The 27,061-nt window shown below is 33.5% G+C and overlaps 3 protein-coding genes across 5 annotated transcripts; 2 read left to right on the forward strand and 1 right to left on the reverse strand.

The window, feature by feature from the left end:
* Positions 1-2,695: 2,695 nt before the first annotated feature.
* Positions 2,696-8,907, forward strand: LOC105765485 (plastidial pyruvate kinase 2). Its single transcript, XM_012584608.2, has 12 exons — positions 2,696-3,104; positions 4,120-4,407; positions 4,637-4,802; positions 5,518-5,652; positions 5,797-5,907; positions 6,005-6,093; positions 6,459-6,521; positions 6,669-6,844; positions 7,239-7,341; positions 7,479-7,627; positions 8,015-8,123; positions 8,614-8,907. Exons 1-12 carry the CDS (start codon positions 2,868-2,870, stop codon positions 8,719-8,721), a joined length of 1,734 nt encoding a protein of 577 aa, XP_012440062.1. The 5' UTR covers positions 2,696-2,867; the 3' UTR covers positions 8,722-8,907.
* An 828-nt stretch (positions 8,908-9,735) lies between these two features.
* On the forward strand, positions 9,736-19,337 carry LOC105765487 (uncharacterized). 2 transcript variants are annotated; one of them, XM_012584610.2, is made up of 19 exons: positions 9,736-10,131; positions 10,242-10,394; positions 10,505-10,664; positions 10,971-11,277; positions 11,377-11,514; positions 11,599-11,776; positions 11,909-12,039; positions 13,066-13,278; positions 13,647-13,813; positions 14,308-14,386; positions 14,988-15,515; positions 15,610-15,983; positions 16,314-16,418; positions 16,662-16,895; positions 17,099-17,167; positions 17,394-17,621; positions 18,060-18,164; positions 18,611-18,721; positions 18,982-19,337. In XM_012584610.2, the coding sequence occupies exons 1-19, from the start codon at positions 10,029-10,031 to the stop codon at positions 19,166-19,168; spliced, it is 3,570 nt and encodes a 1,189-aa protein (XP_012440064.1). In that variant the 5' UTR covers positions 9,736-10,028; the 3' UTR covers positions 19,169-19,337. The 2 variants fall into 2 exon arrangements, with proteins under 2 accessions (XP_012440064.1, XP_052480616.1); XM_052624656.1 differs by having other exon boundaries at positions 9,744-10,131; positions 18,931-19,337.
* Positions 19,338-20,236: 899 nt separating this feature from the next.
* On the reverse strand, positions 20,237-25,583 carry LOC105765488 (uncharacterized). Of its 2 annotated transcripts, none has more exons than XM_012584615.2 (16): positions 25,397-25,581; positions 24,788-25,188; positions 24,585-24,707; positions 24,144-24,285; positions 23,751-24,028; positions 23,536-23,594; positions 23,337-23,431; positions 22,878-22,980; positions 22,689-22,783; positions 22,539-22,601; positions 21,935-22,010; positions 21,734-21,842; positions 21,412-21,524; positions 21,268-21,326; positions 20,910-21,018; positions 20,237-20,674 (listed from the first exon to the last, which is right to left on the reverse strand). In XM_012584615.2, exons 2-16 carry the CDS (start codon positions 25,176-25,178, stop codon positions 20,540-20,542), a joined length of 1,950 nt encoding a protein of 649 aa, XP_012440069.1. In that variant the 5' UTR covers positions 25,179-25,188; positions 25,397-25,581; the 3' UTR covers positions 20,237-20,539. The 2 variants fall into 2 exon arrangements, 1 of the variants encoding a protein (XP_012440069.1); XR_008191970.1 differs by having other exon boundaries at positions 20,604-20,674; positions 20,910-20,985; positions 25,397-25,583.
* Between the last annotated feature and the right edge of the window lie 1,478 nt (positions 25,584-27,061).

Consider the following 27,061-nt stretch of genomic DNA (forward strand, 5'->3'; position numbering starts at 1 on the left):
TCAACTTATTTTTAACAAAACTAACTTCTAAAACATCTAAATTAAAAGAAAAGGACTTGATTGACTTACCAAATTAAATTCCAAGCTTTAAAAACCCTATTTTCCTTTTTCTTCTTTCTTTCCCTGTTTCGTTTGCTTCTCTGTTTCTTTGTTCTTTCTATTCTGTTTCTTTCCTTTTGCTTTGTTTTTATTTCCTTTTATGTTTAATTAATTATTATTTATAAAATATCTATTTTAATAACAAATATAATTAATACATTTGTACCATATCATAACCTTACAATTGTCACTACTTAATTTGTTTATCAATAAAAATCTCATTATATAATTATTTAGTTAATTAATAACTTTTACTTAAATTTGAAGTAAATAATAATTATAATACAAGTGTATATATATTATTATTACACTTGTACCATCTTCTTACCATACATTTGTCTTAATTTAAATTTATTCCATAATAAAATAATATAATTAATATAAATTATCATTTAAATAAATAATTATAATAATTATATACATATAATATTTATATATATAACTTAAACAAAATCTTGAATTTAATGCATATATGCCGCCCCATTTATGGGACTTGGCATATTTGCCTATTTAGTCCTTTTAACTTTCTTTTAATATATAATTAGACTTTCACTCTTTATTCAATTTGATCCTCTTTCCTAATTATTCTTAATTAAGCTAAATTCACCTATCTAAAACCTAATTAAACACACAACTAATCTCGTAAGTATTTCTAATAATTATTTTCGAACTCAATTTAGTAAGACGGAGGCCCGATAATACACACTTTTCTGGTGCCCACGGATTTTGGGTCGTTACAAATCCTTTCCTTCATATCACCGAATGAGACATTTCTATTACATCTCATTGCTATTTGTTACCGACATTCAAATGTACATCCAATGGTTGTTTTCAATATGATTCTATCAAAATAAACGCATACGAAAAATTGATTATTCATCTTCAATACTCACTCTGTTAAAAAATAAACAAAAATTCTCAAAACAATTTCTATTTTTTTCTGTTGTTATCACTAACTAACAATTACTTTATAATAGTTACTAACATAAAAACTTTTAAATATATTAAAAAATTTAAAACATAACATTCATAATAAACACATAATTAATCTAAACACAAAACTTACCAACAAAACACAATAAACAAAATAACTTTAAAACAAAACATAAAAATAACACTAAACAAACTATATAATACTAACAAAATAATTTTTTCTTATCATAATATATTCTATTTGAAAATAACAATAAAAATAATAATATATTTTCTTTCTTTCTTTCTTCTTTTCTTCTGCTATTTTTTTTTACTGATGCCTTAAATAGAGCCGGATGGGGTTAGGGAGGGGTAGTGGGTACCGCCTATGGGGAAGGCGTGACCGGTGTCACCTATGGGAAAGGCTTGATTGGTGCCGGCTCTTCCATAGGCGTGACCAATGTGTGTTGTCCCATCAGTTTATTTTAACAGTTTTGTTTTTTTCTTGTCAACAGTTTTTTTTTTGTCAAAACTAGGGTGGTGCCCCCTATGCACCACCCTCCATCACTTGAAATATACCATTTTGGTACATAATTTTTAAAAGATATCATTTTAGTAATTTTAATACTATTTTAATAAAAAATCTTATATTAAGCAAGTGGTTATTTTTTTTATTAAAGAAGTGTGCGGCAAGTAAATTTTTTGTGAAATTTTAAATAAAACCTTATTTTTATTTGGTTAAAATATATTGTTAGTCCCAAAATTTTGTTAAGAAATTAAGATTTAATCCTGTATTTTAAAATTTAAAATTCAATCCCTATTTTTCAATTTAAAATTCTAATCCAATTGTTATTGTTGTTAGTAGTTTCTATAAGAAATTGTCAACTTTTCATGTTTATTTTTGTTAGTCATATGCCATGTTATATTAAGACAACTTAATAAAAATTTCAAGTTGATGAATTTTGACAAAAAATTGTAGTTTTAATGATTGGACTGAGAATTTCAAATAAAAAAAGTAGGAGACTTAAATTTTAACCTTTTAAGTATAGGGATTAAATCTCAGAATTTACCCAAAGCACAGGGACTAATAGAACATTTTAACCTTTTTTAATATATATATGTATATATAAAACAGGGTTTATCGATAACTTGTACTTTAACTAGATTTGAATTTGAAAAGTAGTTAACCAACACAATTATTATAACATTAGTAGAACTTAATTTTTTACAAGCAACAGTATAACACGCCAGCGACGTCGTTTGAGGGTATCCAATAATTCAGTGATTCAAACTCCAAATTCTCAACTGTTTTAAACCACAGTTGTAGAGCAAAACGGAGATGATTGAAAAAGGATAAAATCCAAATTAGCCCCTAAGATATACTTTGTTTTGCATATAGGCACCTTTTTTATTATTATCAAAAGTGATACCTAAACTATTAATTAGGTCTTATTTTATTCAAAGCACGATAAAAATTAATAAAAACATGACTAATATGTTCTTATTGGATGGAGTTAATTTTTTAAGTAAAATAAGATGAAATTAGTTTGGGGCTAATTTCATAAAAATAACTTTAAATACCTAGGTAGAAAAAATGACATAATTCGGGGGCTAATTTTATAAAAAAGAAAACTCCGTACTATTTCGATACAAACTAAGCACAAAGCTCCTTTGGTTTTTCAGCAGCCTCCTTTTAAAGTCCTTAGCTTCCACCTTGCGCCAAATTTAGCGGCGATTTCTCCAATCTCCAATTTCCTTCATAAAAGCCAATAAAAAAAAAATCCCTCGCCATTTCGCTACCTTCCTCTTCCGTTACACGTTTCCGTTTCCTCTCTTATCCCTCTCATTTTTAGCAAATGGCTCAAGTGGTGGCCACTAGATCGATCCACGGCTCATTCTTGAGCCAGGGCACTGGATCCGTTCAAGAGCGAGCTGTCAAGCTTAAGCCTGCGAGCTTCGGTTCTAAAGTGCTGGCACTGGACGAGAAGAAGAACAAGAGAGTCGTGCTCGGGAAGAACTCTCGGATTACCGCTAAGAGAGCCGTACGCGCCGAACCTGAAATTATTCCCGTATCGCCGGAGGATGTGCCTGAGGTTTGTGCCGCTAGGAACTGTATTGATCGAACTCTTTGTTTTTGTGTTTTGTTGTTTGAAAAGAACGCGAAAAAGGAAAATAATATGAGTCGACCTTTTTTCTAAATCTTACTTTATGTTTTTGTATATAGTTAGGAGCTAAGAAAGCATTACGCTTTAATTATATTAATGTAGTGATACTATGGAGCGTGGTAAAGTTGCATGAGGTTCTTTTTAGTCTGTGGAAAATGAATTATCCTATTATTATTGAAATTTGCATCATCCGTAGCTAAAAAGGTGAAATTCGAAATCTGCTAGCCATTGTGTACCGATGTCATGGCATCATTGACAGTCTGACACTAATGCGTAGTCTGCGTTTACAAATAGAGACCAAACCATCAGAAAAAAAAAAAAAGTTAGGACTCAACTCAAAGTTTCCCGGTGAGATATTGTTACAAGCCAGTGTTTGGTTTTCTGTGGGTTATATTTGTGCAAGGATACTACGGAAAAAATGAATGACATAAAAGCAATTTGTGTATCTGTGTTGTATTCATGTAGTTTGCCATGTCACAAGCAATTCGTATTTTATGTTCTTAGAAATTTTTTATATGGTAATAAATTGTATTATCTAGATTTTGAGACATTTATGTATTTATGTCCTGTTTGTGTAATTTCTTAGTGTTGGTGACTAATATTGCGGGTCTAACATAAAGTATGTAGAATAGTGGCATGATATGCACTTGTTTCCTCACTTACAGTAAAAGAAATGGAGCCTTGAAGTTTATAACAATTTTAGTTTTGTGGTTAAATTGAGGAAGTCTGAATTATTTGTCTTAGCTCACTTGAAATTTTAAGTTTTGGGTTTCTTTTCTCTATAGTTTGAGGGCATTGCAGTTGCATGACATTGTCAGTATGATTTTAATTGCCATTATATCTATAATCAAAGAACTTTTCATGGACACCTGCAGAGAAAAATTGTTGGAAATCATTGCTTATATGCTGTAACCTTTCATTCCTTTTTTCTCCTTTTCCTCAGAGGGAGGAGCAATATGAGCAATTAAGGGGGATTCAGCAAGTAGGTGACACATCGGTGGCTATGTGGTCCAAACCTGTTGTTAGACGTAAAACGAAGATTGTTTGCACTATTGGTCCTTCAACAAACACAAGAGAAATGATATGGAAATTGGCCGAGACGGGAATGAATGTTGCTCGTCTGAATATGTCTCATGGAGACCATGCATCTCATCAGAAAGTTATTGATTTAGTGAAGGAATATAATGCACAATCCAAAGACAACACCATTGCAATCATGCTTGACACCAAGGCAAGTTTCCCTTAATTTCATTATGTTTTACTGTGTAAAGCCATTATTTCAGGTTGCTTGAGTCAATGAGTTTGGTATTTTACTGTGTAAAGTCATTATAATTGGTTGGACATAGTGATGTTGGCAACAATAAACAACTGATATTATGTAAATTTCTCTGATAATTCTAGTCCTTTTTTTGAAATATTCATTCATTCTGTTCTTATGATTATTTGGTTCTGTTTATCAGGGTCCTGAGGTTAGGAGTGGCGACTTGCCTCAACCAATTACATTAACAACTGGGCAGGAATTCACTTTTACAATTCGGAGAGGGGTTGGGACACCTGATTGTGTCAGTGTCAACTATGATGATTTTGTTAATGATGTAGAAGTGGGTGACATGCTTCTTGTTGATGGTATGCTACCATGATTTTTATATCGTTTATATGGTTGTTAATCTCAGTCCCCCTCCCCCATGAAATTGGTTGCCAGCATGCATGTTACAAAGTTATATCAATCTTTTCAAGTAAAATGCTGCTCAGTTATAAATGTATACTTTTTTATTCATCTTTTCCCTTTAATCTGAAAATATGAAGTTTTATGATTCAATTGTTAATAGTGTAAGATTACAAATATGTAGCATGGTCTTCAGATGATTTGCTGAAGAAAGAATTTAATGATCTAGAAATGAATTATTAGGTTTTCAGTTTTCACTGCATATATCATTTAGCTAGGGGTAACCTGGTGTTTTGTTAGGTCTGTCCTCTGCCAAAACAGAAACATGAGAAGTGAACAAGATATTTTAACGAAAATGCAACTATGACTATGTAGATGCAGTTCTTACTTTCTTGGGTCTTTTGCAAGTCACCAAGGAAACCTTTAGCATTAAAGAGGAAGCTTTTTGTTTTATTTACCTAAGTTGTTTGATTGAGTAAAACTATACTTAGTAGTATACAATCATCTCTATATTTTATTTCTAGGCTAATGTATACCCTTTCATTATCAAACGAGAATTTGGTGTTCTAGTTCAATCTTGACTACTATGAACACAAAGCACTAGAAATATCTCTGGAAACATTTTTTTTTTGACTTGTTGATTTATACTCCTCGGACTTTTGATTTGTGATGTAGGTGGTATGATGTCATTAGTGGTGAAGTCTAAGACAGAGGATTCAGTGAAGTGTGAAGTAGTTGATGGTGGTGAGCTCAAGTCTAGGAGGCATTTAAATGTCCGAGGAAAAAGTGCTACACTGCCTTCTATTACTGGTTGGTCCTTGAATTTTATTTGTTGTAATTTCTGTTGCTTTGTAGATTTTCCACTTTCCTCCTCTTCTTTGTCTTACTCTCCCTTTACACAGTTGAGGGATTGAGAGGAGCAATGGATTAATTATTTCCATTGGTCTACTGCAGAAAAGGACTGGGATGACATAAAATTTGGAGTAGACAACAAAGTTGACTTTTATGCTGTTTCGTTTGTTAAAGATGCTCAGGTTGTTCATGAGTTGAAGAATTATCTGCAGAGTAAGTTATCTTTAGTTTTTTTCATGAAATAATAACTGTAGACTTGGTATATGTTTTAAGTTCTCCACTAATGATTTTTTTCCCTCACTTTTGGCAGGTTGTGATGCAGACATTCATGTTATCGTTAAAATTGAAAGTGCAGACTCTATTCCAAATTTGCATTCAATTATAACAGCATCGGATGGGGTGATCCCTTAAATCTTTTCCATGAATATTTAATGCAGATAATTTTAGGGTTATTTATACATAGAAAGGGATAGGTAGTTTACTGGTTATTTAATGCTTTTTAGTTCTATCTTTGCTGAAAAAGAAAATCTTTGATTCAGGAAAATTGATGCTAATTATTATGAGGCTATTCGTTTCAAATATTAGGTAGCATCTTTGACTTTGTCGTTTAGCTGTTACTTCTAGTTACTATCTTGATCTTCTTTACTGTGATGGGGAGATCTCTGGGAGTCTGGAAGATAGTTTGATTTGAATTAAAGTCCAGTTATTACCACTTCAGTGATGTATATGCTGTTTAAGAAGTAATGCATGTTCTTTTATTTTAGGCAATGGTTGCAAGAGGAGATCTTGGTGCAGAGCTTCCTATCGAGGAGGTTCCTTTGTTGCAGGTTGGTTTAGTTTTTATTTATTTATTTATTTTTATTTAACTGTAAAGACTGGGTTTAGTTGAATCATCAAACATGTTTTCTAAACTAGTAAAGAAATGAAATTGTGTTTATTTATAAATTCAGAACTCTACTTTGTGTAAAATGTAGGAAGAGATAATTAGAACATGTCGAAGCATGGGGAAAGCTGTTATTGTGGCAACCAATATGCTTGAAAGCATGATTGTTCATCCAACACCAACTAGAGCAGAGGTATCTGACATTGCCATTGCTGTTCGAGAGGGTGCCGATGCTGTCATGCTTTCTGGAGAAACAGCTCATGGAAAGTAAGTCAGGAAGTTACTTCCATTGCATTTTAGAATTTTATTTTAACTTATTCCTCTTCATACCCCCCTTTTCTATTAAATTTTCCATTAAAATTAGGTAAGGATTTCAATTTTCTCATGCTAATATATAATGATCTATGTTATAGTTTAGTTTAGAAACTTCCCTTGAGGTAATCTGGAAGGTTTATTGAATATCCTTGGATCCTAGTTTGTGAAGGTAAAAAATACCTGAATATCAACTTAGCAAATTTCCTTCAGACATATAAATTGGTATATTGAATGTGCCAGCTTGCTTTATCTTTACTCTTGACTGTCCTGAGCAGTTACTTGTATGTACAGTATATGTAAATTACTCCACCTAAATTCAATCTAAATAGATTTCACTTTCTTGCAGGTTCCCATTGAAAGCTGTTAAAGTGATGCATACAGTTGCTCTACGAACTGAAGCAACCATATCTGGTGGTGAAATGCCACCTAATCTCGGTCAAGCTTTTAAGGTCACTTAATATACTTCATGCACTTTCTATAGGCTTTTTAAGCTTCCATTTTTTCTTTGCTTCTTGGTCAGTATTCTTAATGCTTTCTTTTTCTTTGTCAACTATCAGTTCTGACTGGATTTACTACTTCATTGTAGAACCATATGAGTGAGATGTTTGCATATCATGCAACTATGATGTCAAACACTCTTGGAATCTCCACTGTTGTCTTCACTAGAACTGGCTTCATGGCTATATTACTTAGCCATTATCGTCCTTCTGGCACTATTTTTGCCTTCACTAACGAGTGAGTTTCACCCGATCCTGAATCCAAAAATTGTTTCCATTGTTTAATCTCAGTTAAATATTTCTTCATCAAATCAAACCTCAAATGGATAGACATAACAGAAAGTTAAATATCTCTCTCTGGGTGGGTGGGGTGGGGAGTGGCAAATGAGGGGTTGGGACCATGCTTTTAGCTTTCTGTCCAGTTTGTCTTGTACTATGACATGTTATGTCTATCCATTTGAGGTTTGATTTGATAAAAGAATATTAATCCAGAAAGGTGACAATATCTAACTCACAAGTGCAATGGTTGTCTAGTAGTGTATGGCCAAAATGAATATCTACCAGACTACCATTACTGGGCTGTGATCTCGAATGTTTAACTGACAAGACTTTAACGGCCATGCAGGAAAAGGATACAACAAAGATTGGCTTTGTATCAAGGAGTATGCCCTATATACATGGAGTTCTCTGATGATGCCGAGGAAACCTTTAAGAATGCTTTAGAATTACTGCAGGTAAGATGTTACCATAAATTTTATTATGGAAATCCCCTTCCATTGGTCGTTAATTATTGGTGTAGTTGTTCATTCATCAGTTCATTCATGTTTATTTTGGACAATACATTCAAGTGGTTGTTTTGAGGTATCCAGTTTAAAATATTCAAAACCTTCACGTATTATTTTGATAATGGACCCGCATTGATGCTTGTGGGCTTTTGGATCAAAACTTAAATCAGATTGTTCTGATCAAAATTTTTCTTGCTTTCCATACCAAGGATTTTTCATGACAACCAAACCAACTTTGAAATGCTTGCATAAAGGATAGTTTATTACCTTTAACATAGGATGCATGCCATTGGATAGCAAGATTTATACGTACAATTCTAATCCTTCATTACCATATAGAGCTTGGTTAATTTGATCATACTGCACCTTGGTGCTGTTACGTGCATCGACCATCCGGTTCTTTATATACCATACTAGAACTAATATGATTGATCTGCAGAAGCAAGGAATGGTGAAGAAGGGAGAAGAGGTGGCACTTGTTCAAAGTGGCAGACAGCCCATCTGGCGATTCCAGTCCACTCACAACATTCAGGTCTGCAAAGTGTAAGAGGCTGAAGATTAATGGGAGAGAATCCATTCGACTGATTATCTTCGTGCAAATTATTAGTATTTCAAGCGATCACAGCGAAGAAGAGCATTCGAGTTAGGTTTTTTGTAGCTTTCCTTCAGGTCATATGATTGATAGGACCCTTTTGTTTTAGCCTGTATTGTCTTATTTATTCTGGGTTTTTCACTTTTCTGTTTGCTTTGAGATTTCCTGGTATGTTTTTTCACCTGCAAAGTTTGAAACTTGTTATCCAAATAAAATAACCTAGAAACAAACATGAAATGATACAAATTAATTCAATCCATTAAATTGGCTGGATATAATCGGTATTCACAGAGACGACCTAAAGCCGATTCAAATTGAAATTATAATTATCACGCATACAATTATGTTACGATCACGATATAAATGGAAAAAAAACTATATAAAATATATTTATAAGTTATTTATTTAACAATTAAATCATAGCTGAAATGAATTATATGTATAAATGTTTATAATGAACTATATGTATAAATGATTATGAATCTCAAGTTCGTTCCTTAGACTTTTGATTTTAGTAAGAAAAATATATTTTAAGGAACGAACTTGAGATTCATAATCATTTATACATATAGTTCATTATAAACATTTATACATATAATTCATTTCATTAAAATATTATTTAGTATCTAATAGCACAATTTTATTAAAGAAATATTAACCAATGGCACAAACTTTTTAAAAAATTATTAAAACAATATAAAATGATTTTAACTAATACTTGTATAAAGAGTCAATAAATTCATATCTAGAAATTTTATTATCACTATTATCATTTTAACTAATAGCCTAATATTATTATCACCATTATCATTTTATTTTAATTTTAATCTAGAAATTTAAGAATAGTACAAAAGTAACGGGCCTAATAAGCGGCTCATGACTGGAGGAGGTCAGGGCCGTTCTTATTATCCAGTTTGTTCTTGTTAAATGTTAATCCACTCCACGTCACTTGCATGCCGGAACCCCATCATATTTCCCCTAGACCACAGCATCAACTGATCCTATATCCAAAAAATAAAAAGAGGCGGGAAAATTTGCATCTCAATTGGCGCCACAAGAGCCCTAATCGATCGACCTTCCATCAGTAATATTTTTTTTTCCTTCAACGATTTTCATCTTCCAATTTCTCTAGCAGAAGTCTTGTTAGAGGTATCATTATTCTTCCCAAATTTTCTCAGATCTGATTTCTCTATCACTCAAAACACTAGTTTCTACCAGGTTCTCCCCAAATTACCATTTTAAACCTTACTTTCCTTGTAAAAATGGACATGGAGGGCTTATCAAGTATCTGTGCTAGTCTCGGCATCCTCGAAGAAGATGAAACAACGAAACAGATGGTCTACACAAAGGGGGAGCATTGTCTGGGTAGTCTCATTTGCCTTTATTGAAGTGGTTTTTTCTTTGATTTATTCCTTTTGTATTCAGGGAATATAAATTGGATTCCACTAATCTTGTTTCAAATAACTTACCGGCAGATGCTTTGAAGGACTTACTGAGATTTTTAAGACGGGACAATCCAGAAACGCGAGAAGTATTTAAGCAAGTTTGTAGATGGAATATAGTTTCAAAGGACTTGATTCCGATCATTGAACATTGCCAACATGATCGGAATTTGGTGCTAAATGCTGGTATGTAAAATTTGATGTTAAAGGTTTTTTTTTGGCCATTTAAGCCAAAAAAATGTAGTAAATGCTAAATTGGTGAATATTTACGTTCTTTTTCTTTTCGCATTTCCCAGTGAAAGTTTTAGTTTTTCTGTCAATGCCTATCGAGCCTTCCTCTAGTGATATCCCTCAACAGATAGAGTATCTTTGGAATATGAAGTTTTCTCTCACAAGCAGTGATGCTGTTGCTGTTATAGTTTCCCTTCTTGAAGGTCCACTTGAAAATTTGGAATGGTAAGCATGATTTCTTTTTCTTCTTTTACCAATAGGCCCTTTAACTGCCTGCTTAAATTAAGGTGCTGGAAAAAGAAAGAAAAGAATAATATATTGTTTGAGAAACTGCCCAATTTGTTGATCAACAAAAACAAATGAGTTTAACTGTTTATGAAACCTTAAGAATCTAAGTTCTAGTTAAGCACATTGGATGCTGTTATATAGGATGTTCATCTTTTCATTTACATTTAAATCATCCGTGCGATCAAATTTCCTTGTATTCATTATGCTGTCATCAGCCTAAATGTTTAATCTCTTCAATTTCAGTGAATTGTTCACGGAGGATGACTGGAAATTGGTCCAGCTGGTGTTAACCTTGTTTCGCAACATTCTTTCCATCCAAGATATTTCATCTCTACAAAAGGCTGGCCAATTTTTATCACTGAGAGACAGATTTCTTGAACTTCTGTTCCGTGAGAATGTGATGGATTTAATTATTGTTATAACTCAGCAGATTGGTGGTTCTCGTGGCTATCTTCGTCAGGATAACTTGCTTTTGTTGGATATTTTCCATTACATATTTATGGGTCAAGACCCAGAGTTACTTGCCAAAGCTCATTTGAAGCGTTCTGAGGTTTGTTTCTCTTTATTCTTGTCTAATCATCTGAGTAAGAAGTTGATTAATGCAATTTACTTTTCCACGTTCTTGTTTCTAATGACCTCTGTATGATAGGAGGGTGGAGATGCCAAGGCTTGCATTGATGATCTTAAGTCCATCATGGAAGAGGAAGCAAAGAAAAGAAGGGTTTCAAGACTCCAGCATACCAATCGTCATTCACAGTTCAGTGGAACTTTTACACGGTTCACTGTGGTATGTAGTATCATTGTCATTGATGTTTTGATACTAAGCAGGTGCTGCATTAATAAATTTAACTAATCATGTTTTATCTGACAGGGTGGCTCTACAGTAGTGGTCAAGGGAAATCCTAATTATGCTTCTCAAAATACTCTGCTTAAATCTCATGGTGGCCATGGGATTTCAACAGGACATGGTGATCTACCTTTAATGAGGAAAAATATTCTGGCATTGCTTCATGATTTTGTGAACCAGTTCCTTTCTGGAGGCTACAATGGTACACAGTTTGAAATTGAAATACCTGCTTGTTTTGTTGACCCACCCTACCCCCTATCCTGTTTTTTTCCCTTTCTTTCCCTTATTCTTCATGTTCTTGTGGATAATTAAATGCAAACTCAATGCATGTCAGTATTTATGAAATCTGTTCGTGAGGATATTGAGAAGGAACATCACACAGTTCAGAAGGGTGACATAATTGTTTTCTTTAAGGTTGCTGAGTTTGTTACTTCTTTTCAGTATCACAAGTGTTTGGCCTCGAAGGTGAGGAATACTCCAAGTTTTACTTGTTTTCCTGTAGACACCCTAGATCCTCAGACAAACTTGCAGTAATTGATAGATGCATGTTTTCATCTATTAATTGTCTTTTACAAGTGAATCATCATAGGTTGTTATATTATTCATTCCTGGAGTACACTCTTCATAATCTAAAGCTGTTAATTGCTTACTTTTGTTGCATGTATGTATTAAAAGTTATGTTTAAAGCTTTAAGTATTGGGAAGTGTAGCTGAATCAACTTCCTTGGAACTAATTTTCGTACTTCTTACAATGTATCAAATTGGAAGGATTTAAGAATATAACATCATAGTTAAATTCTGCAATGCTGGGCCTCTTGTTAATTCTCCACTTCAACAACAGGGTAAATATGAAATGTTTCTGCTGTCATTCTACCTGTTTTCCTGTTTCCTCTTTCATATCCAAACACACCTTAAAGTTTTAGTTTTAGAGGGGCATTGCTAGAGATTATTATTTTTGGTTAACTATTGAATGGGGAGTTTAATTGGATGCTTTCAAGTGCATTTTCTTGGTTGTTGAAGGTTTGACTGATAAATTAAAAGAGTGATGTGAATGGTTTAACAGACCTGAAGTTTCCTCTTTGTTAATGGTTGGTTAGTGGTTTGTTTCCAAAATGGGGTAATGGACACAATTAACTCTGAATAAATATTGCCAAGGGACACTATATTTCTCCTGAAGTTTATTCAGTTCTTGATGCCTATGTTTGATGTGTTTCATTTTATACCTATTGACCCCTGAAGTTTATTAAGTTTTTGGTGTTAACCTTCCTTGAATAATACATGTAGTCTCCTCTTGAAACTCTGAAATTGGTCTTGTTGCAGCCTTTTCTGCCCAAACAAGTAATGTGGTTGTAACCTTATTGAAAGTCAAGATTAGTTACTGTCTAGATGTAAAACCTTAACAGTAGTTTGATATGTTCCTTCTTTTGGTCATAGTTGCTGGCTTCATTATACTAATCACTTTTGTTGCACTGGACATGATGCCCTTTAATAGCCAAGTGACGGAAATGCTGCATCTGAAGCTTCTGCTGATAACTGTGCTGATGACTCATTTTTCCAAGGTGACGTATGTGGACCAATTGCAGCATCAATGAATGAATCAATGTTCCAACTTGTGATTTCAAGTTGGCGTAATGCACTTGAAGGCTTGAAGGAAACTAATGATTACAAGTTTCTATCTGCAGCAAGTTCTCTTTTGAAAAATATGGTATGTGTACTTTTATCAATTATCATTTCATAGGCTTTTAAGTTTGTTTATTGTTGAATTGGATATTGTTATGTCAACTAGTCCTTTTGTCTTTCTCCTCTGCACTTGCAAGCTAATGTACATCTACAAATGTATTTGCCATCTCTTATGCTTAAAAAGCTAAACATTTGCGTACATATTAATTGAGGAAAATTAATCATCTTTCAGATACGGACAATTCTTCTTTTATGGGGATTTTGAGAACAGTTCTTACCTTGTCATGGGACTTTAGTTCACCTTTTTGAAAAGCTACTAACTTGTTTGAGTTTACTGATCTGCTTATGTGCTACCCTATTTAATATTTCCCCTTCTTTGTTTTCTAAATGCAGATTCGAATGTGTAATTTAGTGCTTAAATTATTTCCAGAAGATTCTAAGGAGCCTCTGACAGCTCGCATCCTTCTTTACAAGCTATTTTATGATCAGACGGACCAAGGAATGACCCAGTTCATTCTGAATCAAATCAAAATGTTCAACTCTCGCAAGCAACCCAAAAGGTTTTCTTCTCAATCTCAGAAACTAGCGTTGAAATTGACAATTGTGTTTGTTACCATTTCATTAACCTTAGCTTTAAATTTTTGACTTCTTAAGCTATTCCTAGTTATTTAATATACTTGCTTTTGAGAAAGGCTACAATCTTCTTGGTTTGATCCTCCCCCACCCCTCATGTTTCATGTTTTATATGCATTTATGTCCTTTTTATTCATTGAGCGATGAGGTAACCACCACGTGTTCAATAGGTATATGTCGCTCTGATCTGTAAATTCTTTTGCCTTTTAATCAAGTTTATAATCTTTTGAGGACTGTTCAAAAAGGGGAAGATAGCGACTATCAGCTAAAAATTGTTGTAGATACAAAGGAACTTTTTAACTTGGGCAAATTAATTTTTGCATTGTGTATTAAAAAGAAATGTTTCATGAACAAAAAGAAAAAAAGAAATGTTTCATGGTTGCTTGAGTATTTTGCTATTGCTGATAATTATATTTATCAGTGATCTTGCAGATTTGGTAGAAATGATGCATGTAATTATGCAACTCATGGAGAATCTTCAAGCACGTGGCTTATTAAGGGTATGTTAGGCTTTAAATTTCCCTGTGGATATACACTGTTACGCCATAGCTTAGCAGATAAATGACCTTGGCTGCATGACCTGCATTGGCACATGGAAGACTCACAACTGCAAAATATGCAATCATTGTTAAACAATTTGCTAGATTTGCTGTCAGTTGTCAATCAGGAAAAGTGATTTCTTTATAGTTTTGGTCCCTTAAAGTGGTTATCTGCTATAATGACAGCATGGATTGACGGTCTTTAAGAACTTAGTAGGTAATGATTACTGAGCTATTGGGTTATGTCGTGTATCTGACTCAAGTATTCTCTAACTACTAACATGCAATTAACGAAGTTTTCTTTCTTTAGCATGAAATATTTCTCTATCCTTTTTCCTTCTATAGTTAAATTCTATGAAGAAGTCCTTTGATTTTATCATGCACCTTTATTTCCTCTCACTTCTCTCCCTGTGTGCATGCCTTTTTGTGCGTAAGATCTAGATTGATTTTAAAGCATGCTTCACTCCTATGAATTTCTAGTTTTTCTTTGCATCAATTTGAAAAATTTTCTTCTCTTATCCTTCTCTGTTATGTGCACTGAAATGTAAATTACGTGATTAAGGTTTCTAGAAAATCAAGGAAGGGAAAGAAGAAGAAAGCAGCGAGTGAAACTGTTACCAAAAGTAAACAGTTTGAAGACCATGCTGCTGCACCTGATGTGGATGGTTCCTCAGTTTGTGAACGACCAGCAGAATATGTGGGAGAACAGGAAAGCCCAATGAAGGTGGCATCTGGTCTGAAAGAAGATACTAATACTTCTCCATTGGTTGATGGGCTAGGAACATCTGAGACAAAGATGGGAAGCCCTGGAGATGTGCCACAGGTTGATGATAATGCACCTGGGCATGCTGATGATAATCTTTGTTGCTGTACTGATGATTCTTCTGACGATGAACAAGCAGCTGCTGTTAATGAAGTTGATTTTAAAGTTTCTAGTCTCATTTCAGCTTTTGCAAACTGCAGCTTTATACAAAATTTGTGCTGGTTACTTAAATTTTATAGGAGCAATTCAAGTAATACAAATCAATACATTATAGGCTTGTTGCGGAAGATAACTGATGACCTTGAGCTTGCTCCAATGCTTTATCAGGTCAAAACTTAACCCTGCATTCTTTTTATACATATACAGAGAAAGACTATGGAGAAGACCTAATATATATTTAATTTTGTACAATTTTTTGCAGTTGTCACTCCTTGTAACATTCTATGACATACTAGAAGAGCAGAAGTTGTCTCCAAGTGAGGACCATGCAGATATTGTTGTCTTTATTACTAGTTTAGTCAGAAAAATGCTAAAGAAAATGAAGCACCAGCCCCTTCTTTTTATTGAAATTCTCTTTTGGAAGACACGGAGAGAATGCCATTACATCAATGCTGAATATTTATTACACGAGCTTGGCCATTTGAAGAAAGGAAACAGAAATCAGGATAGTGTTCCAGGAAATACAGAAGTTAAGTCCTCAGAGGCGGCCAATGAATGGGTTCGCAGAAGCATAGCAGATGCACTGGGTGACGATGAAGCTGATGTTGTAATCGCTCATGACATCGGACATCAGAAGTAAGATTTTGCAATTTAGTTTATTTGGCTTACATATGCTAGCTTACTAGTGGAAGAGTCATGAATTCAACTTGCGTTTGATGTCAGCTTATTTTCAAGTCTTACGGGTTTTTTTCTTGCCTGGGTCCTAATTTTTCTTATATATTTTTAATTTAATTGTACAAGGATACTTTGGTATTTCAATTATAATAAGAATGGTGCATTAAAATGGCCTTACCTTTTTAGAAATGAAGGGTATGCCATCTGAATTAACAATATGAACTGGCCATAATTTCTAAACTCAGATGACTGATTGAGAAACCGCTTAATTGGTGTATTTGGCTGGTGCAGTGGGGAAAACTCCTTGGAAAATGAATCTGAAAAGATTTATGAAAGAAACAGAAGGTTTGTTTTCAATGATGATATGGAGGCAAAACTCAAGGATCTCTATGAGGAGTAAGTTTGTTTCGATCCTGTTGTCTCTCTGACAAGCCTTTTCACTTAGATCTTCCCTTTTCTTCAAAGATATGATGCATCTACTTGCCCCATTGAAAGTAAAAGCATGTGATCTTGGATGATCATTGGTATCTTTCATGGTGCACAAATTAAATGCTTGCTTTCCACCAAACTTATTACATCCTTTCAGGAGTTTCTGAAGTTAGTTTGCACTTTTTCTGCTTTGGAAATTTTTTGTTGCAGGTTCAAAGATCAGCCAAACTGTAGCCGTCTTATTGCGGATTCCCTAGATCCTTCTGGTGGAGTTTTGCCTGCTCAAGTTTCAAACAAGCTTAAACAGTTAGGACTTAAAGTTGCACCAAAGAAAAGGATAAGGAATGATGGTAGAAATTTCACTTCCAGTTCTGATCAACAAGGGGGTGGAAGCACTCTTAATGATTCAAATAATTTAGAAGGAAGTTCACAGAGGCAACCTCTGTAAGTATTTCTGTATCTGTTATCATTGCTCCTTGTTATAGTCAATTTACTCTAAAAGAGTTTCAGGAACAACTTTTGATGCAACAATGTGGTGTTCTATTCTTGAAGTTACAGCTTTGAACATGCAGGAATGACAGAAAGCATTTTTTCTGGCATGAATCTGTTATATTTACCTTCAAGTTATGTTCTATTGTTCTAAACAGGAACACCAGGAAAAGAGTCTCTGCCTTTAGCAAGGATCAGGAGGCAATGATTAAAGATCTATTTGAGCAGTGAGTATCAGTTTACTAGTATTCTTCCTATATTCTTGTTTCCAATTAGAGTGAATTAATTTGTTTTTGTATGTTATTCTATTTTTAATTTCCTGCCCTAGTATTGATTCTTACATCAAAAAATAAAAGAGAAACTATATATGCCCAAATAAAGATGAACATTAAGTACTATTGAATGGCTGTTTACATTCGTGATAAGGAAATGGCAATTTGGTATTCTATGCAGATTTAAAGACCATAAGAGATGTAGTTACATGATCGCAAATGCATTGGATGCTGATAATAAGTTTACTGCTGCCCAAGTTTCACGCAAACTCAAGCAACTCGGTTTATATGTTCCTAGGCAGAAAAAGTCTGAAGAAAACATGCGTTTGAGGGATGAGGAACTAAATGATTTATCTGCAAATGAAATGCATGACTCTGACAATGAGACATTGCTATCATTTAAGAACAGGTATCTACACGCTTATCTATTTATCTGTTATTTAGTGCATTAAATCATTCAATTTTCATGGCTCCATTGTTTTATGAACTTCTGTCAATTTCCTATTAGCATGTTTTCAATGCTTTCTACCTGCTAGTTGCAGTTACGTCAGAGATGAATGGTTAACCTTCAGCATTATAAACTCAGCATAACTTTAGCCATACAAAATTTGCTGGATTTAATACAGCATGTCCAGTTTAATATTGTCTGTTTCTTTGCTGCCAATGCTAGTACAAATAGTTGTTTTTATGCCAAAAATTCTCTGGAGATGAAAACCTAACCAGCCAATTCCATCAAAACTAACAATAGATTTCAGAAGTGAATCTGATTTTTGTATGCCAAGTGAGATCAATAGGAGTACAAATAGTTATTAACATTCATTTTTACCTTCGAACTTTTTGGAAGCAGAAAGAAGGATAATGGCGGATTGTTCAATCAAGAATTTCCAGGACAGAACATGGAAAGAGAAGCATCAGATGACGACGATGATGAAACTCTAAGCTCTGTTTTCAAGTAATTATCTCACTCTCAAACTATCACACGCACAAACTCGATACTCCTTCACGAATGCAGCATTCATTACACTCACACAAGCAAAAGGGAAAGTAATTTAAAATTCTGGACCTTGATATTGTAATAATTTGGACCTTCCGATGTCTAACATTGTTTGGCAATAAAACCTTCTATTTGATTAAACAGAGCTTTTAGAGTAAGCTTGCTAATGACCAGTTTCCGTATTAATGCAATAGGCATGGAATACTTCGTAATGACCAGTTTCCACAGAAAATCCAATAGATATGGAATAAAAAGCAAGCAAATATTCATGTTTTGTAATTCTGCATTTCTCTTTTAATTTCAAGCAAATATATATTGCTCATAATAAGCAACACATAAATTTCAAGAGAGTTTGCTGTATATTTCTTTTCTGTTGTATCAATAATTTTATCTGTTAATCATAGGAAAACCAGAAAGCTCCCTTCGAAGTCAAAGAATGAGAAGCTTGCTGCAGTAGCTACTGGGGAGAGGTACAAAATCTCTGGAGCTGTAGTTGCAAATGATGTAACTGAAAGGTAAGCATTCCACCTCATCAAGAGTTCATCTTTATAATATAGTGTTTGCATAATATTATCCAGCAAAGTGAATCTGTTGATTAAAAAAAAGAGAGAAAAGTGAATTTTTTCTGGCTACTAACATGTGAGCAAATACTCTTTAGGGTAAAGTGATCTCAATTAGAGCATAACTCTTGTTTTATTATTATTATTATTATTCTTTTTCTTAGGGATGAAAACAACCAGTTTACTGAGATGGATGTCACATTTCACCATGATAGCAAAGAAGGCACATCAGAAGCTGTAAATCCTTCACCTGAGAATATCGAGATGGAGTCGGCAGATCAGCAAGTAGAAGAGCAAGTAGAAGATGAGTTGGCTGATTCAGGAGATGATGCAGTGATTGTGGAAGCCTCCATCGATAGAAGGAGACGTAGAATGGTAATTGATGCTGAAGATGACGATTAGTCTCTTTTAAGTCTTGTATTGTATATAGAAAGTGGATCACCGCTCGTCTCTGTTAAATTTGATCTTCTCTTATGGTTAGCTCTTTAGTCACTCGAACCTTTTGCTTACATATGGGTGTAATTGAGTCGAGTTAAATATAAAGTTCAATATTCGGTTTGAGCTCGATTAAGTTCTTTTATCAATTTTTATATACAAATTTGAGCTTGAGCTTAGCTCGATAATTAAGTTTAGGATTAATAATATATAGTAAAAGACAATAATGTACTTTAATAATATGAAAAGCTCTATATTTTGCAAATTGTTCAAATTAAGTATTATTAAGCTCTAATTTGGCTCGATTGATAGTTTGAGCTTGAGTTCTACTTGAAAATTATTGAATTGAATTCAAAAATTTTAATAATTCTCGAATTGAACTTAAGTAGCTTGTGAGCACTCTCACAAGATATTTAATTTTAGTGTTTTAAATTCTTTCGGTAAAAGGCCTATCTAATCTTTCTTAATTTTGATATTAAGCAAATTGATCCCTTTGAAAATAATCGAACAATTTAATTCATAATATTAATTTTGTAAGTAAACAATTAAAGACTGTTAATGTTGGTATTAATGTTTTCAGTTAATTATACATAATTTTGATTAGCATCTCAAAGTTTAAATATTTTGCCAATGTGATCTCGATTTAACAAATTTAACCTACAACATTTGTGTAAATGTTTGTTGAAGTTTTAAAATAAAAATCAAATTGACAAAATATGTAAACATTAAAAACTAAATTTACTGCTATATCAATCAATATTATATAAAATTAACGAAAGATATCAACACTCGATCAATTGTCCTTAATTGTTAACTTTCAAAATGAACAAGAATTTTAAAGGGAGCAATTTGCTCAATTTCAAAATCTTGATGTCATTTCGTCAATACTTTTAAGGCTCGTAAATATTTTTTTGAAAATTTTAATTAAACTATTTCAAAATCTATCACTAGCCTAGTATAATGAAACGAGCGAATGTATGTTGCACCCGCTAAGGGCAGGAAGAGATCGTCAACTTCCTGATAATATACAAGCTATTTTACTTTATACTGATTTTTTTCATATAAGATTTAACCAGAACCTTAAAACAGTGCTGCCATGAAGTGGCCTTGTCTCTGTAAGTTTGACAATGACAAGTAAATAAAGGTACAAACAATTCAATGAATTACATCATCACTCACGATATTACCTCTTCCAAACACTGGCAACAAATAAGCATCCTCAAACATGCACGAAAATATGGAAAAATATTTATATCTTGTCAATAGGCCGATAATTAGGTTTCATTTACCTGAAATTGGGAAAAACCATTGGGAATATATAATACAAGTAGAGTGTCTTCACAATATGGAAGTTACTCGAACTGAGTTATCTGCTGATCCGGTCAAGAAAATAGGCAAGCTTGGGTGCCAATCCACGGTTGTTATGGCTGCACTATGGGGAAGAGTTTTGAACCCATTTGAATGGCCTTGTACCTGATCCATGACAAAAACGAGGAAAGAAAAGAACATATATATTGTAAGGGCTGCCAGTGTTAAGGAACTAGAGAAACATTATATCAGAATCACTGCAATGATTAGTTTGGACACTGGCCAAGATTTTTCATAAGAAAGACCAATATCGGGAAATCACAATTTTGAGCATGCACGCTTGTATTAGGAGGTGGTACACGTGTGTGTACTTGTTTAGCAACAAATATGAAGAATTTACCTGATATATGGGTGCTCTTACGGAACCAGATGTTGCTAACAGCTGCCTCCCGCTGGCATCCAATGCCATTTCGTGTCTACAATATTTTGACGTCTGGGGTTCAGAAAACCTACAAAGCATAATATCCATGTTGCTACATTTGGCTCCATTAACTCATGTAAACAGATTGATGATGCAACCACAACAAATGCACTCAATGAAGGTGACGGGCTTTTCAAGGCAATAGAGACGTGGAATGCACAACCGGAATGGAATGCTGGATACTTCAATTATTTTCTTTTTCCCTTTGCTTAGTGCCCACTATAGGGGATGCAAATGATCTTTAACGGTGGTTTCGACAATAAGAAATGAAAATTACCAGCTAGAAGTTTTTGACCAAAGGACACGACCTTGGTTTTGCAAGCTCCATTCAAATATCTGACATTGCAAAATCAATCTGTGAATCTACTAGCTCAAACATAAAACCATAGATTGAACAGAGTCTAGCTTAGATAGTAATTACCTTTCCATCTGAGCCCAAGCTAAAAATGCTCGTCTCATCTGGCCCAAAAAGAAGTGAGCTTATTGCAGAATCATGTGCTGGCCACCCGGTGATTTGTAGACCAGCAGACATGTCTTTCACCAGTCAAGGAGCATTCATGTTACATCTTAGGTTCTATAATCAGGAGACAGCAATGACACGATCAAACTAAGACAATTCTCTAACAAAGGTACTATAATCCTTGGAGGTAGGTGCCTTAAGTTAATATGAAAATTCATGACCACTTGATAGAACAATAGAACGTAACAGACATACAAATATGAGCTGATAAAGAAAAGGATACCAAACATGTGAATCATTCCATCAGTGGCAGAGGCAGCTAAAATCTTCCCGTTATGATTGAAGCATAGAGAAGTAATTGCAGGCGGATCTTCACCAAGAGGAAGGACTGTCTTCATTGAAGTTGAAGTCCATTAAGGCATAAATTATTTTTAAACAAGCCAATAATCATCGATAAGCATTCTCTATATATACAACCGCATACCATAGCTTTCCATGTTTTCATGTTCCATACAGTCAATGAAGCATACCCCAGAGAGTCAATAGAGTTTGACCCAAGCCTGAAAGAAGAAAACGTCCAACTAATCTCATAGCCAATTTTTTTTAAAAAAAATTTAATGGGAGAGCAAAAGACCTACTATGATAATCGGCAATCAATCTTCCAATGGATTCTAACTAATCGTTACCCACCATGATATATTGGTATAAGAAACTACTTAACAACCTAGCATAACTGCTCAAGAAAACCAATCTGGAGTATCCAGACCATCTTAGGGGTTCGAAAAGCCCATTAACAAAAGAAACGGTTCCCAGTCAAAATAAGATCATCATATGTTCGATAAAATTATTGACACAAATAGTAATCAGTAGCATGTAATTTTTTTTTAAAATAATAATAATAATCAGACTTGATCCATGAGAAGTAACAACATAACACTGTACCTAAATTAAACCCTAGCATCATGAATACGATCTTGACAACAACTAGAAGCTCATCATATAATATTTTGATTGTGTAGCTTCACATATTTCAGTCAAGTAAGAACGTTAAAATCTAGTAACCAGGCAGTTATAAATTAAGAAGATACCTTCGTGAAGATGCAGCAGAAACAAATATTGGTTCCACAGGGCTGCACTTTAAATCCAAGACACTGCAAGACGGCAACAAAAAAAGAAGAAAGAAAAGATGAAGTATAAACAAATTAATAAACCGGTAAACATGGGATTCCAAGAAGTACCTTGGAAATGCATCAGTTGTATTCAGATCACAGACAACTCTCTTCGCATCAACATTCCATGCTTTAATGCCTCCATCAGCAGTGCCTATGAGAAGCTTTAGGAACAACAAATTTTAAGTTGCAACAATTATAACATTACCCCCAATCAAACTACAAGTACAACCATCAAACAATAATATAGTTACATACCAAACGGTCAGATTTGCATTCCCAGTCAAGTGACATTATCTCGGCTCCACAATATATGGTCGCGTTTCTAGATGCTGGAATCGATGAGTCATATGTCCATATCCTTAATCAAAAACAAAGAGAGAAGTAAATAAAAAGTCGCAGACAATAACAGAGCACAATAGTTAGTATAAATGACATCTTATTATCTTCCCAAGTACATTTAACCAAGGCATCTGACAAACAAATTTGTTAAAAACCACAGCCTGCACACAGATGTAACCCATCTAAATGGTGTTAATCAATTGTCAGACTGTAAGGATGACTACTTTTCCTTCCATTTGGTGTTCTTTTATATTTGATATTCATCAACAATTGGGCAGGATAGACAAATTTACAAGCTCAAACGCAGCCACAGGCAGCAAAGTCCGCTATTCTAAATATTTACAAGTTCATATCAGTTTTTTTTGAAGAGCATACCTGACAGTGCCATCCACAGATGCACTAGCTATATTGTTCCCAGATGCAGAAAACCGGCACCGAGTAATTGGACTTGTGTGGCCCAAAAATGTCTCCTGGAAATAAAGTTGTTCCACCAGTTTCACGTATACGAAAAAATGAGCAAGAAATCAAAGTGTATACAATAATGTTGTTTGAATATATTTAACAGAGAACTTACCTGAAACTCTACACTCACTTCAGGAAATTCTTCTTCTCTGAGCATTTCTCTGCCATTCTCTGTCAAATCACATTCAGGATTACTTAACCCATTTTTTTTTGGGTACATACCTAACCCGTTAAAGTAGAGGAAAAAGGAACATTTAAACAAACCTACTTCATTATCCACAATTCCCAACACACTGAAAATAGAAGTGATGAATACATGTCACTTACCATCAAAATGGCTACCATATAACTTTTGAGCAGTATCGTCGACTCCACCGGATGAAGCATGAAGACTTGAAGCAGAGTATGAATCTTGCCTCGATGAGGACTCAACACGAGCTGATGCAAATTTGGTCGGTTCAGCAGCAGCACATTCCTCACTCTGTGGTATTCTACCCAAATATGAGGTTGCAGGAGCACATATGTCCTCACTACTTGAAGATGGGCGTAAATTTTCACCATCAATGCCACTTGATTGAAAAGAACTGTTAGCTGCTCCCATGCTCCTATGAAATGTTCATCCAGCAATACTGGTATCATAATGTGTTCGAATAGAATCATCTTTAACCATATAATGCAGCAAGTACTATCATGATCTAGCAAAATCAGAAGATCCTTTACCTATTTGATAGACCTAACTGTGCATCCTTCTCCTCCAGTAAGGCCTGAAGTTGCAATAACTTTTGATTAAGACGCTTGTTGTCTTTCTTAAGACAGCTAATTGTATTCTTTTCTGAACTGATCTTCAGTAGGGCAGGAAGGCGTGCTTTGGTTAAGGACATTCGTCAAAATCCCATCATTAATTGAATCACTCTAACGTCAAGGAAAAAGTTATTATATCCGAGGCTTTGCTCATACTAATATCTACTAGTAACAAAAACATCACCACAATGGATAGCTTTTGAGGCAAAACCTTTCAAGACCAATTTTATTTCAAAATGCAGAAAAATTCCCTAATAAGTAATTCCTATGGGCTCTCTGTTAATCTACACATGATTACATAATACATACACAATTTATGCAGAGCGTTTTCAGAAGGAAAGTATCAATTCTAAAGGATATGAGTACCATTGAAGATCTCGCTGAAAAAGTTCCTCACAGAAAGACGGAGAGCTTCATACCATTCCTTGGAGAAATATACACGAAACTGAGGATCGATGCTAGGGTTCTTCACATAAGGAATGGCTGCATTGCATGCTCAACAGAATCAATCAACAAGAGAACAAGAAAACACAATACACAGAAGCCAAAACAAATGAACCTACCAAACCAAGCTGTCCAATCAGAACCCTTTAGCAGCAAATCATTCCCATTCATTCCAAAAAACTCCACAACTTTATCTTTCCTCCCGGATTGCAATGCATGAACAATGTAACACCGAAGAACAGAGCCCTCCAATTTCAAGAACGTATCAAGCATCGTAGTTTCAGACCACGATGAAAAGCATTGCTTAAAGAAACTAAATAAACCAACTAATTTCTCGGCATGAAATTTAGGAATATATACGGCGAAAATCAAGTCTACTATCTTATAAACTTGAAACATTTTACCAATATCCGTACATCTCTCAGTCTCAAAAGCTTGTAATGTATTTGTAAATCCTCTGAAGACCAAAAATTCCCTCACAAGCTCCTCGGCATATTGCATATTCTCCATCCTATACTATCTACAGAAACAACGATAACCTTCAGCATTATTAACTTGTTGAATCCATGAATCAACCAAATATCAATTGAATTATGATAAAAAAAATTACGAAAACAAAAATTCAGCCGAAGCATGAATATGAAGGATACCAAATTAATTACCTAGGGTTTGGTGTAATTGTCATTCTCGATATGTAAAAATTGGGGAGATTAGATGGAAATTTGTACCTTACAGAGTTACAGGGAAGTCGAACGTCGATGGGAAGCAAAACGTACAGATTAGATTAGACCTTGAATTTTGAAACTTGGTTGAAGAAAAGAATCTTTGGATTCCTCGATGGGAATTTAATTAGGGATTCGGTGCTTCAAATAAACAATGATTTTTATGTACTACTTGTTTGGTTAAATTGCTGGAAGCATCTTATGCTATTGCGTAGCGTACCATACACACTTATCATTAGCTATTGCCTATTGCTATTTTTTTTTTACTTTTAACCAATTATCTATTATTACTATAATTACTATAAATAAAAGTTCCTTTTAAATGTGAAATATTCATTTCGGATTAATTATTTTTTTAATAATTTTATTATCGGTTTTGTCCCTCCCAACCCAAAAATAAGAGGATAATGCGTTTCAACGCACTCAAATCCACGTTCTCCTATATTAATAATAATTTTTATGTCAATCGAGTTAAGACTCAATTAACAGTTAATTAAATTAATTAGTTATGTTTTAATTTCATATTTAATATTTGAAAAACGGTTAAAAATTAATAATTTTTCTTTTATATAGGTTTGAATTAATGCAATTTCATTTAAACGTAAACTTTTATTTTATCATTTTCATTTTTAGAAAACAATTTTATTTAAAGACTTTTATTGATAGAGTGTAATTTATGTCATATTTGATAATATAAATTGTAATTACACAAATGACTTTAAATTTTAAAAAGCATAATTATTATAAAAGTATCAATAATATTTGAGAAAAAAAATTATAAACAAGTAACAATACCTGAAAAGTATTTAGCAATAGAGCTGCTCATAAGTTGGGCCACCTGCTCAAGCCTAAAGGCTTGCTCAAAAAATAGAAGGTTTGGACAAAATACGAGACTCGTAAAATGAGATTGGGTAAAATTTAAGACCCATTTTCTATATGTGCTAAGCCTTGGGCAAGATTTTTTGACCCCGAGTCTGGCTTGATCTGGCCCAACCCGAATATATTATATTATAAAAAATATTATATTAATTATATATGTTAAATAATTATTATATATATTTATATTTATATTTATATCAATTCATTAACCCAATAACAATTAAACTCATTACCTAAAACCTAAAAAATACAAATTTACCCAACTAAATAACACATCTCGAATATAAAATTTTAAAATTTATATTTAATACAATAAAATATTTATTATATTTATTTGTGTTTTTTAATATAAATATTTTTTAATGTGTTAGAAAACATTTATTTTAGTTTTTTTAGTGCATTTAGTGTATTAGATTTTTTTAAATTTTATTTTTAAATAAAAATTAATCTAAAAAATTAAATATAGGCAACTCAAACCAGGTTCACTTTACCTATTTTAAATTGAACCGAGTTTGAACAAAAATAAGTCAATTTTTCAAGTCAAACCCGAGCTTAAAAAATTGGCCAATACATTGCATGACCCGCCCTAACCCAAAAGCACTTATATTTAACAATATGATTACTCTTTTTTTTAGGAAAGCAATATGATTACTAATTACTCCGGCGTTTCTTTTTTGTTGGGCTATTCTCTCTAACATTATACATATATTCTTGTTATCATCAATTGGTAATTTAGTTATGTAATTTAGTTAAATGTAATATAAATAATTTATAATATATATGTAATTTAGT

Source organism: Gossypium raimondii, chromosome 12 (assembly GCF_025698545.1).
Source record: "Gossypium raimondii isolate GPD5lz chromosome 12, ASM2569854v1, whole genome shotgun sequence".
In the NCBI taxonomy this organism is placed as follows: domain Eukaryota; kingdom Viridiplantae; phylum Streptophyta; class Magnoliopsida; order Malvales; family Malvaceae; genus Gossypium; species Gossypium raimondii.

Coding starts and splice junctions, on each gene's coding strand:
- LOC105765488 (XM_012584615.2), bottom strand. CDS start 25,178: ATGGAGAATATGCAATATGCCGAGGAGCTTGTGAGGGAATTTTTGGTC. Junction 23,595..23,750: donor ATATGGTAGCCATTTTGATG/GTAAGTGACATG, acceptor GTGATTTGACAG/AGAATGGCAGAGAAATGCTC. Junction 22,011..22,538: donor TCTGCTGCATCTTCACGAAG/GTATCTTCTTAA, acceptor TTCTTCTTTCAG/GCTTGGGTCAAACTCTATTG.
- LOC105765487 (XM_052624656.1), top strand. CDS start 10,029: ATGGACATGGAGGGCTTATCAAGTATCTGTGCTAGTCTCGGCATCCTC. Junction 12,040..13,065: donor ACAAGTGTTTGGCCTCGAAG/GTGAGGAATACT, acceptor GCCCTTTAATAG/CCAAGTGACGGAAATGCTGC. Junction 18,165..18,610: donor ACTCTAAGCTCTGTTTTCAA/GTAATTATCTCA, acceptor TGTTAATCATAG/GAAAACCAGAAAGCTCCCTT.
- LOC105765485 (XM_012584608.2), top strand. CDS start 2,868: ATGGCTCAAGTGGTGGCCACTAGATCGATCCACGGCTCATTCTTGAGC. Junction 4,803..5,517: donor TGACATGCTTCTTGTTGATG/GTATGCTACCAT, acceptor TTTGTGATGTAG/GTGGTATGATGTCATTAGTG. Junction 7,342..7,478: donor ATCTCGGTCAAGCTTTTAAG/GTCACTTAATAT, acceptor ACTTCATTGTAG/AACCATATGAGTGAGATGTT.